Source organism: Sphaeramia orbicularis, chromosome 4 (genome assembly GCF_902148855.1).
Source record: "Sphaeramia orbicularis chromosome 4, fSphaOr1.1, whole genome shotgun sequence".
NCBI lineage: Eukaryota > Metazoa > Chordata > Actinopteri > Kurtiformes > Apogonidae > Sphaeramia > Sphaeramia orbicularis.
This window is the reverse complement of record NC_043960.1, coordinates 40,532,341-40,545,146: the sequence shown is the minus strand read 5'-3', so window position 1 is coordinate 40,545,146 and position 12,806 is coordinate 40,532,341. Positions and strand designations below refer to the sequence as shown.

At 39.0% G+C, this 12,806-nt stretch overlaps 1 protein-coding gene across 1 annotated transcript; it reads right to left on the bottom strand.

Annotated features, from left to right (window-relative positions):
* Positions 1 to 4,921: 4,921 nt before the first annotated feature.
* On the bottom strand, positions 4,922 to 12,678 carry tmem161a (transmembrane protein 161A). The gene is made up of 11 exons (XM_030133005.1): positions 12,563 to 12,678; positions 11,954 to 12,057; positions 11,794 to 11,877; positions 11,523 to 11,614; positions 10,597 to 10,753; positions 10,166 to 10,381; positions 9,856 to 9,999; positions 9,652 to 9,765; positions 9,398 to 9,572; positions 9,201 to 9,297; positions 4,922 to 6,354 (listed from the first exon to the last, which is right to left on the bottom strand). The coding sequence occupies exons 1-11, from the start codon at positions 12,563 to 12,565 to the stop codon at positions 6,050 to 6,052; spliced, it is 1,491 nt and encodes a 496-aa protein (XP_029988865.1). The 5' UTR covers positions 12,566 to 12,678; the 3' UTR covers positions 4,922 to 6,049.
* Positions 12,679 to 12,806: the final 128 nt, after the last annotated feature.

The window sequence follows — 12,806 nt, the reverse complement described above, 5'->3', positions numbered from 1 at the left end:
CTACCTGTCTTACATGAAGAAGAAGACGATAGGAATCACCTACAGTCATTTTACAAAAACATTAATTTTAAATAAATGAGTTATACATGATACAGCCCATAAGTACCAGGTGTAATCTGCATTCAAGTGTAGTTTAAATATGTTTTTGGTCATTTACGGAGCAGTCAAGTGATGTGTTTCCTGTTTGGGGCGCAAAAATCTGCACCTGAGGCTCTCCGTCTACCATAGTAGACTCTTGTTATGAATGGCACATGTGCAGTAGACCCCCTCCAATACAAGAGATAGGAGAGCCTCAGGGCGCAAAAAATTGGGTGGGGCTTGGGCACTTTGAACGTCACATCTTAAAAAGAATCAAGACCTTCGTCAGAAATACAATCAGCGAACAGGACCGTTGGTAATACTACTGACATGTGCACAAGCGGCAGGAAAGTTCAGTGGGTAACACTGGCTACGATGAGGGAGGGGGTTTGAATCCTGGCACAACTGGTATAAGCGATACGTTTTAGCCTGTATGTTGATTTTCAATTTTTTTGATGGAACGTGATCTACCCACATTACCTTCAGCCCTAGTCTAAATGCACTGGCCATATTATCAGTGGACAAGACTGTTGTCAGGGACATGACTGACTTTAACAACAGAGTCACAGACAAATGTGCATGTTTGAAGGATAGACAGGTGAAATTTATGTATAAAAAATATATGACTGAAAATACATAGTGTGTATTTTTATTTTTATTTTAATTAGTGTTGTCAAATGATTGAAATTTTTAATCAGATTAATCACAGGGCTGCTGTGGATTAATTTCAATTAATCACAATTAAATATCATTCATTTTTTATCCATATTAATCATGTTTCATTTTGCATGAGCAAACAGACTCAAGAAAGAAGGGAATATAAATGCACTTAATGTGTTTATAAATTATTTATAAACAACTGTTCCATTTTTGTTTTTTTTTGCACTCAAATTTCCCATCCCGAGGGCCAACATCCTGTTTAGTGTCTTCTGTCTTTATGGGTTGGTTCTGCTGCCTGTCACTAGCAGATCAACTGCCCATTTGCGCTTGCACACCGGTAACTCTACTTGGACAAAGTACCCGAAATGCATAACCAGAGACATTCAGAGTCATTCTGTGCTGCAGATGGGTTAATTTCATTACAATTTTTAATCAGATTAATCAAGATGATGGATTAATCTGCATTAATGCATTAATTTTGACAGCCCTAATTTAAATTAATATTTTAAAATAGTGGTGCATGTACATGTATCCTAGTGGTGATATGTGGTTATGGTGCATCCAAAAACTGACTTGCATACTGCGCCCGTCCAAAAAATAATTCACCAGCTGCCACTGCCCATCATGCCTAGTGCCTACAGTACAAGCCTGTGGGGGAAGCGTTATGATCTGGGGTTGATTCCGGCGGTCAGGTCTAGGTTCAGTAACATGATGTGTCCATAAAAATGAACAAAATAAATCTTGTGGCATTATACAAGTTTATCCAAATAATTCCAGGCCAAATGCATGCTGTAATCACAGCTAAAGCTTGTCCAACAAACTGTTAGTGTGGGACTATTTTCTGGCCAGGCTGTGTGTAGTACTGCACTGAACCAGTACTAATGTTCACTGTTGTGGATGACAAAGCTCTTTGTATCCTTGAAATTGTATCCAGACCATTGACAACCTGCTGAATTTCCGTGTGTTCTGGTTTTCCATGTTCAGCTTCTGTTCTCCAAATGACTGAATAAACATTTGTATGGATTTGCACTGTTTGCCCACAAGGGGTCATCTTCTTTTACAACATCCTGACTAATGTGGCGCAGAGTGGAAAAGCATGGGCCTTAACTGTCAGTGACAGATTGTCTAATGAATCTCTGTGACATGACACTGGTTCAGTGGTTCAGTCTGAAATACATCACAACACAAATACATCTGTGGAGTGCTCCAGTGCTGTAGTGGAATTAGCTCTTACTGCTTTTATGCAGTTGCATGGATTTATTTCAGCAGGAGCAACCAAGTTATCAGTATTCTGAGGTTTGGATTTCTTACATGTTGGCTGCATACTTCACTAGCAGAACAGAGACTGAACAGAGATTTTCTTTTGACATTTGTTGTGATTCCTTTTAAAATAAAAAGCGTTTGATTTGTAATTTCCTGCTTTTTTTGCCTGCTTTTTCTCAAACAGAAATGTATTATTTGTCTTTGAGGTAAAATGTGACTTCCTTGCAACTGTTTTCTTTTTCATGTACATTCAATCTGAAGACAGATAAAATGCTCTCTGCTGTGCAGCTATCAAGCTTTCATGTGTCCATTTATTTAGTCTTATTCACCTCTGTTCTGTCTTTTGAACACACACTCCCTCATTATCATGTCTGGCTCCTGTCAGGCAACTCACCATGCAGCTGCCAAACGAGAGGAACAAAAATGAACCACTTAAAAGACCTTTATGTTTTCTTCAAAAATACATTCAGTACAAAAACAGCTCATTTCCACAGCTGGTTGTCTCACACTGACTACGCCAGGACTTTTTTCTTGAGCTACCCCTATGGTGCATTTGCCTTCTTTTCCATTTCAACTAAAAGCCAAAGGGGGGAACGGAGCCGAGTCCAGCCCTGCCCGTCCCGGTCCATCTCTGTCGTCTCCTCCCTAAATGAAAAGAGACTCTCACTGGGGTCATGTCTGGTCTGCTCCCCTGGGACCAGGCTGGGTCGGTCTGTAGGGCATGTCTGGGGCCTGCACACACACAACGCACACAGCACACATCCTGGTTTCTATAGCAACTATGGCCAGCCATAGCTGCCTGATTTGGCCCGCTGCCGTCCACAGAGGAGACTGAGGGGGCCTGAGGCCTCCAGCACAGATGCACATAATTAATGTGATTATATAGATATGTCAACCCTGTCACCTCTCAATTCATTAGGCCAGACACTCTCACACAAGTCTCCCAGGCTCGGAGAGGAGCAGTGCTCAGTGGGTAGGTAAGGGTGCTACTTATAGATGTGCAACGTCTAGGACTCAAGTGCTTCTTGTCAATTACATCGTCTAAAAGTAGCAAATAGGGCTGGATGGTCCTGGAAAAGGACTGACACTGCAATACATAGAAATATGTAGTTTTGCCTGTGATACTGTATAGATTTAGAAATTAAAAAGACAGAAGTTTTGTGCAGATGGCTTGAATAGCTTTATTTGGAAAGAAATAATTCTACAGTGATTGATCTGCTTTTGTAGGGGAGGGGGCCTATAATGTCAATAAAAGGACCTGGCCAAGTGAATAATAAAAGCACTGTGCAGCAATACTACTTATTCCATATCTGTTTTTACAAATAAATTTAGCAGCAACCATAATAGCTCAAACTATAGGTCTAAGCAAGTACTTTAACATGCCATTAAGGAATAATAACCAAATCTTTAATAAAAACATGAATTTATCATCACTGACAAAGTAACGGAATGAGGAAAAATATACAACAGTTATTCAAGGTTTGGAAAAAATACCAAAAAGTGCTGTTCCTCAAGGAAAGTACAAATATTTAGCAAACCACGCTGTTCTTAATATATGAGAGTACATTATGTCCAAAAATTAAACTGATATCAAATTGAATAAACGCAGCTTTAGAAACTACAGATGTATGTTTTTCATGCTGTGTAATCAAAAATATTGTTTTAGAGAAAAAAAGAAATTGACCTTGATGTTCACTTTCACTTGGCCAGGCCAAAAATGTTAAAAAAAAAAAAAAAAAAAAAAAAAAAAAAGACTGAATGCTTGTTTTGGAGTTTGATCCATCTTGTCTTTAAATGGTTTCAACATTCAAACACAAAAGCAGGTGAGCTCTGTGATTTTGGAGGGGGAAATTATTTAAGTTAAAACATCACAAAGACACTTTTTTAGTTTTTTTTTTTTTTTTTTTTTTTTTTGCCAACATCATGCTTTTTCAACTATAATAATTCCCCACATTTGATGCTTTTTTTCTTTTTGAAATTGAACCTTCCTCGTCTGATTTTTTTTTTTTTTTTACCCCAGGCCCTTGCTTGTTTTCAGCTTATTGGCATTATTCAACTTATCATTGGGATAATGATGCTGAAACAATATGTCATGTTAAGATATATATTCTCTTTTAACTTTTTACATTAGATTTATCTTATAATCCTTCCACTGCGGGTAAAAGCAGAGCACTGATAGTAAAAAGTGCAAATCACCCCGGCACTTAACTTCAGACAGCCATTATATATGAAATGTCAGGGTTGTTAACTCGAGCCCTCCCAAATTTCTCCACTTCTCGGCTGCATTGTGATTGTTGATACCCTTGAATGAATCATATAAGACTGTGAGAGTGAGGTGGCCGTCCCATCCTAAATTGAAGAGCCTTTGTGGCTTTTGATTGGACGTGGAAGTCAAATGATATCGCCAATAAATCATGTCAGCTCTCAGACAAAAGAGCCTCTCCAGTCCCACAGCAGTGAAAGGTTGCATTTTTTAAGTGTTGTGACATGAATGGCTTGTAAATCTGATTTTTGTTACATTTCGTTTGAGATCTACTTTGAATGATTTTACACTGGACAAGCAAAGAAAGAGGATTTAAAGAAAATCTCTCTATATACATTAAAAAATATCCAAAACTGGAAAAATAAAACTAAAATGTATACTTTTTTTTTCTTTACTCTCTTACAGCTATACTCCACAAACATGTTTCTTTGCAGGTTCTTGAGGGGCAGCAGGTTCATAGTAATTATCAGTGATTAAAGAATGAACTTCTCCTGTGGTTGGGGTCAGAGGTCAAGTCCCAGCACAGCGACGAGACACTATTGTTATGCATGACTTCAGACAAATAGCTCAGTAATTTTTTGAAGACGTTTACCAGTGAGATCTCCCACGCTCCTGGGTGAACGTGGAATTAAGTGGCCACATCAAAATGACACCAGATTGAAAATGATAAATGTTTTTTTAATCAAGCCACACAAACAATAAATTCAAGTTACAGCCAAAAGTTTGCACACCATGCATTAAAAAAAAAAAAAAAACTTAGAGGAAAAAACATTTTAATGTGAAATTCACAGTATAATGACTTCAGCGCATTCAGTTTAAAAAAACAACAAACATGACTCTGCTATAAGAATGCACACAACTATTTGTACATCACATACAGAAGACAGTTATCTTAAATAAATTAATAAAGTACACTGGTGAGGAAGTGATTAAAAGTAGGTTTTGATTGATCTGACATATACACAGCTGACTGAAATTAGAAAAACTAAAGAACTAAACATTGAGCCCATTATTAATAGTGTTGGCAAATACAGAAACATGTTTGGAGTGCTCACTTTTTAACCAAACAGAATGGGATCGTTCTCCACTATTCTGAGTCCAATAAACAGGGAGGAAGGAGACTTTAAATTTTAATAAAATCCCTGAGCTCCCAGGCACTTAGAAATTCTGAAGGAATTTTTTTTTTCAGATAATTAAAAAAATGCTCTTCAGTTCGTGGTGTTCTTACCCGACTGCCAGAGCTTTACTAATGTACTCCTATACAATCGAAACCTTACAGAAGAAAAAAGATTAAAAAGAAAAAAAATAAACAAGCAAACACTTAGCACTCTTGAATCGGTTCCTTAAGAGGGACACTGAGTCCCTCACAAAAATATAACGTCTTATCTACACAGGGATAAAGTGCTAATACTTTTCCCCTGGGAACAATTAAATATCTTCAAAGTGTATGCAGCATTTAATCATGTTCTGGGCAGAACATCTCAGGTAACACTGGCACAGACGCTGTTGAAAACTTGTAGGAAAAGTGGTCTTTTGCAGTAGTTCAAGGATGACCCGTCCTCTGTGTGTATTGTGTTATTGACACCAGTGGCCCGCTGGTCATTAACATAACATAATACTGCAGCAATAGTCAGTCCCTTCTCAATGAGTCTTGATCAAAGCTTGTGTCTGTGTGTTTGTGAAAGAGTCTCTCTGTTGTATGCAGGCATCTTGTGGAGCAGCATAACAATAACTGGGCTGAGTCTGCATTGCAGGTTTAACTGTATGGCCCTCCGTTTGCTCCTGTTAGTTCTGCATTAGGTACTGGTGGAAGTAGACTCCGAACAGGGAGCTGATCACTTGGCAGGCGGCCACCCACCAAGTGAGGAAAGCAAAGAAGCCTCGGAAGAACAGCGGGGTGAGGACGGAGCGCAGCGCTGTGAAGGTTTCTGACAGGTGGGCTACGGTGGCCTGGATGTCCTCCTCCATGTCCTCTATGCCTTCTTCATCTTCATCAACGCCACCGGGCATCACAGGAGCTGCAGTGGGCATGACCAGCGCCGGGGTCACCCCTGGGGTCTCCTCTGCACCCATACACCAGCTGAAGTCTCCTGAACAGTTCAATAGAAAAAAAAATTTAAAGCAAAAACAGGCTTTTTACTGATTTTTTTTTTTTTCAAGGTGGTAGTCACACACACACACACACACACCAACTCTTATTAAGATGTAACAGCTAATATATGCACGGTATTAACCCTTAGGTCCACCTTGAGCATTTTTGTACATTTCTCTCAACTTTTTTTTTTTTATTTGGTGATCATTTTGGCTGTGTTGCAGCTTTTGGCAATACATTTGGCGAGACCTTTTCTTTTTAGTTATACACAGTGTCCATAAAGTCTCTATAAATTTGAAAACTGTATTGCAAAACCAACTGATGAGATACAGCACTGGAAAAAAATATATGAGACCACTGCAAAATCATCACTTTCTCTGATTTTACCATTTAGAGGTATGTGTTTGAGTAAAATGAACATTTTTGTTTTATTCTCTAAACCAGGGGTCACCAACCCTGGTCCTTGAGATCTACCATCCTGCATGTTTTAGATGTTTCCCTCTTCCAACACACCTGACAGTCGTTATCAGGCTTCTGCAGAGCTTTATGATAGGCTCATCATTGGAATCAGGTGTGTCAGAACAGGGACACATCTTAAACATGCAGGATAGTTGATCTGGAAGACCAGGGTTGATGACCCCTGCTCTAAACTACCCACAACATTTCTCCCAAATTCCAAATAAAAATATTGTTATTTAGATCACGTATTTGCAGAACACGACACATGATCAAAATAACAAAAAGATGCCGTTTTTTTTTTTTAGACCTCAAATAATGCAAAGAAAACCAGTTCATATTCATTTCTAAACAACACAATACTAATGTTGTAACTTGGGAAAAGTTCAGACATCAATATTTGGTGGAATAACCCTGATTTTCAAAAACAGCTTTCACGTATCTTGGCTCTCCAACATTGTTGTTGGATGATTTTGATTCCAATTACTTTTGTGGTACAAAGAGCACTTTATTTGCCACCCAGCTAGTCCTATTGTAAGAACATAGTGATGGCCACAGTAGTGGTGTTTATACTTCGTAAATAAGACATGGATCAGGTGTTTATTCAGTAGAAAAAGGTGTGCTTGTGTTGGAATTCAACAGACACAGGAATGGAATGGCTGTCATACATGCAGACATGCTGATTTCAGAGGAAATAGCAGTGGTCTCTTAATTTTTCCAAAGCTCTATGTTAATCCAATTTCTTCTATGTACTCAGTGGTTATCAAAGTTTTCAATCACATTGCCTTTGCGTATTTCAGGTACCCTGTTGATAAAACAGGTTCTGTTAAATAAACCCCTAAAAATGGCTACTTCTCAAGAAAAGGCAAAAAGTGTATTGTGGTTTATTGAAACAATATCGGATATGCAGACTTGGTGAAACTATAACATTAAGCATGGAAGACATCAGTGTGTGACTGTTGGATAAAGGGAAGAGTGGACAGCAAACATGGCAAGAAATCAAGTACCGTCTTCATGCAGCTAATAGTGCTCATATAGAAGTGTATTAAATGAGGCAAAAAAAAAACAACTTTAATATGTACTTTTCATTTTGTAGTAATTTCCACAGATTTGTCCGTTCAGTTGCTTTTGTAATGAATTTGTTACATTGTAAAGAGACTTTATGGACACCTGTATTTTTGAAATCCAGTGTCTTTTAGTCTTACATGTTTTATACCCTGTTGATGCATTCTGCACCCTCTGGTTACCTCTGTGGCAAAACTACACACACAAAGAACTACTATAAAATCATCATACACCAATATTTTTTGGCTTTTTTGTCATAAATTTCTTAAACAACTTCAGCCCTGCTCAAAACGACCAAATATTGAACAATTTTTAGGATTTTAACCATTTCAATGACAGTTTAATTATTTGAATAATAAATGATTTATTACCAAAAAAGACTGATCTATCTATCCATCTATCTATCCATATAATAAATAGTGGGGGGGGTGGGTCATTGGTGGTGATTAGAGTGTTGGATATGTCATTAGCTACAAAACTGATTTGACTGCATTGCTATTTTTCATAGTATCAGATACTCCCTCTGGACACCTTCATGGACTGACTGGTGTACATCACAGACCCCATGTTTTTTTTGTGTGTGTACACCAGAGGGTAGTAAATTTGAGGAGGGCACAAGGGTTAAAAACAAATCAGAACTAAAATGGCTTCTACAGCAAGACGTATATATTTATTTAATTTTACCTCGGTCTTATGGTATACTACATACTCTGCTTCCTTCATAACGTCCACCAGATCTGATCCAATATAACTTCCATAATATTCATGTTCTTTCATTCAGTCATTCATTCATTTACTCACTTATTTATTGAACATATATCCTTACTATATTCTGGTTGTATCTTGATACAGAGACTGAGAGGTGCTTAGGTACAGCCGTTATAATTTTGCTAAAGACAACAAAGCTAATGGTGACCTAGGACTTTTGCTTTCCATGTTTGTTTATTTGTACATAGAAAATTGTGGATGAGTGGATATAAGGCATGAAGACTTTAAGAAGATGATGACGTAAATATCATCAAGACAGGTAGTGTAATTAGAGACTCAGCAGTAAAGCAATAACACGAAGGTGAAAGAGTTATTAAGATGCATTACAACTCAAATTATTATGAAGTAAAGCATTCTATATGATAATTAGAGAATCTTCAGACGTTTTTAGAATAAGAATAAAGTATATGTAGATCATAATGATGGAAGTGACAAACCAGTTAATACTCATACTGGCATTAGGTCATCCATTTTGGGATGATAAAGTATCAGATTAGTATCATTTATAACACAAGGTACTGATGGATATTTCTTTTAATGTGGTATTTTACTTACCTAATGCCTTGAGTGCCAATGTGGAGAAGAGGATGAGCAGAACAGGAACCAGATACTGCAGAGTCACCACAGTCAGGTAGCAAAACACACGTGTGACCTGAAATGCAAGTTATATTCCCTAGTTTATTATTTTTAGATGCCATTATAATAAAAAAGGAGAAAAAAGAACAACAATATAAAGCATAAAAATATCCGACCTTCCTTTGAATGTCAATTGCAGCTATACGTCCCGCCTCCTTCTTCATTTGCTCCACCCACTTCTGAGCCAGATTCAGGTAGGCCTGCAGGTGATAACGGACCAGGGCCAGTCGCAGCACACACAGACTCACGATTATCCACAGACGCATACTGTCAAAAGTTGCACTGGACACTCTGCGAGAAGAAAATACAGTCAACATAGTTTCTTGAAAACTGCAGCAGATAAAGTGAACAAATATGCTGCTGTACTCACAATGTGACAGAGGTCTTTCCTAAAGGCGCATTGGCCAGAAAGTCCCTTGCAATTGGTTTCACCCACAGAATCAACACAACAATTGGAGACAAAAAACTCATATGCAGCAGAATCCTGCAAAGGAACAGCAAGAACATGCGAGTCAAAGCTTCAGATAAAACAAATAATAGGTTTACTTTTTGCAGTGTAAATATGTGCACTTACTGGATGAGTGGGCGCTCTGAGTTCATCTGTATAGCATCGAGATGAGTCTGAGCCAGTCGAAGTCCAGGGAAGGCCAGAAGAGCACCGATGTAAGCACAGACAGCAGCCAGACCAAGCTTCACTGTCAGCTTGGTCACTGGAATTCTGAGGGAAGTCAAAACAACATCAAACTGATCATTGAGATAATCAGCCTTTTCTGCAAAGATTCAGTATGCAGTACAAAATACAGGCATGTTCTCAAACAGAATAGTCACTTTTGACACCAACACAGCAATATTTCCAATACTTTACCCATCAGTGGAATACTTACGACCAGTCAGCGTAGCCCTGCTGTCTGGCAAAGACTTCCAAGTTGTCAAAAAGGTTGGAAAAGCCAGATTCCAGGCCAAACTCTAGGTAATCTTCTCTGACCACCAGGACCAGCATGGCAACCAGCAGAGACAGAAAACCAAAGGCAAGGCAGACCGAGCGCTCACCGCCTTCTTCAGAACGGAAATAGTGGCTCATTAATGTGTGCAGGGTCTTTCTGAGGGTTATAGGTTAAAAGATAACAACCAAAGGGGGAAAAACACAGCTTGCATCCATCCAGCTGCAAAACATAAATATGTATATTTAGGGTTTTTTTTCATCAAATTAAAACATACCAAAATTGGATATGCTACAAACTACTGACTACTGATTTTTGTACATTTAATATGGGTTTTTTTTTATGACTGGTTTGACTCTGCAGTTGAAGGATACAGACCGAAGAGAACAGTCAGAACACACCAGATAGCACCAATATTGACCTCTTTGCTTGCATCTACCACACTGTAGTAACACTCTGTGAACATGAAGACACCAGCTGCATAAACAGCAAAGTCGATCAGCCACTGGTACTCCAGAAAAAAGCGCAGCACTGAAAATAAAAACACAGGAGATAAATGTTGGAGGGAAACTTTTGCACTTTATAATAAAGGTGTAAAATGTGTAGATAAGCTATGTTAATCAAATGCATGCCTAATAATGATTTAATGCTCCGATTAGTACAGCTTTGGAGATCCATAAATTCTGTACGAACCTTCACTTGTTGTTAAATGACTAAAAAACAAACACATACACACAGGTTCCAAAACACAAGATAAGACGTTGATATCCTTGTGCGAGCACATACACAAGTTCATTGGTGAATGTCAGAAAGTTGAACCACAACCAGGAGGCTTGCATCCAGCCCAGGCCCAACCCAGGGAACAGGACGTCATCCCTGGGTAAGCGGGGAGGGGGTGCATCATCAGTTATGTTCCTCCGGATCACAGGGTGTTTTGGCCATTCACACTATACACCCTCCCTGGAGGCAGCCAGCTACAGGGTGATCAACCCCCAGGTTGTGTCCCATGCCCACTAAACTATTAAGGTGAATGTTTGTGGCATCAAGCTTATTTTGTGACATAAAGTCATCGCATAAAGTCACAGTGAACTGATTATTGGCTCTTGGTGAGTAAAAGTCATCAATTAACAAAGCATGACTTCCACCTTGTCATAAGGTTGATTAGTTCATAATACAGTTTTATATGTTTTATACAAGGATCAAAAAGGCAAAGTCTGAATTTTGCTCCACCACTGAGCTTGAGCAGAGTTTGTGCTTGTACAATGTCACTGTGGTGTACATAAAGTTGTGTTTGTTTTACCTAGAGCGTCAATGACATTGACTGGAGCTTTCTCCAGGTGAAGGTCGATATCTTTGGGCACAGTGAGTGGCTTGTTTTCCCCATTCTGTCTCCTGGACAAAACACAAAAGTGATTTTTTTGTGTTAAAAATCCAAGTATTGCACTTACAAGACAAGATTTCCACAGTGTAAATGTATATCTATCAATAGATGTTTTAACCAACATGTCATCTTAAAAGTAACATTTAGTGTGACCTTGTCCTGCAGGGTCAGACCCTCCCCCATACCCCACCTGTCTCTCCTGTTCTGTTTAGGCATCTGTTTCCCTGCCAGTGCACACAGCTCTCCCTCTGACGGGTGTTTGAACCGAAACAGACTGGAAGACACAAAACCACATGTATAAGCAGTGAACAGATGATCATATCTGATCTCACTGAAATGTAAGACAATACCTGCCATTGCAGAGAAGCCATCGTGCAAATGAGCAGTGTGGGGCCATCTTCTGCATGATGCTTGCGGCCAACAAGCTGACCACCAACTGAATCCCCATCAGCGCCTGTTAAAACAAAAACACAGTTACGTTAAAGCATGGACTTTATATCTAGAGTTTGGTGTGAAATCACAGACAGTCATATATTCTCTATAGCTGTGGCAGTCGGTGGAGTGGGCACAATGTGCACACAAGAACGAGGAAAGTTTCATGTAGTAGCTAGTCTCAGAAAAAGTAAGTTCAAGTATTACGGGCAGTAATGTTAGAAGTTAAGTGACATTCTGCTAAATAGCTAAGAATAGCAAGACGTTAGCCTCATCAGCATTCCATACAGAATGTGCTGAAAGGTGTTGCAAAATGAATGAAAGTTAACAAATGGTTATGGTGCTAAATTTAGCTAAACTTCACCACCTGTCAGTACTGCTGCAAAGAGTTAGCTAGCTAGCTAGCTTACATTAGCAGACTAACTCATAGAAACCAGCACCGGCAACTCTGATTCACTGTTTAACTTTACAACACGCCGTTCACTCTTGTGATTAAATCACAATAAACTGGGACAGAAAAACATTACCATTTCTTCTCCGAAAGCTTACAACCACCTCAGAAGTTCTTGTAGTCCCTTTACATTCAGAAGTCCAAACAGCTGAAACAACTGACATGTGAAACTACCGGAAGTCCCGGATGTAGTAGCCCCATGCTACCTTCAAGGACGACTTGAAAGCTTTGTAATTTCTCGCTTCTACGGCGCACAAAGGCTTACACTGGCTCACTGCTATACGTGTGTTACTGCCTTTTCTATTGCAGTGTGTTACGTA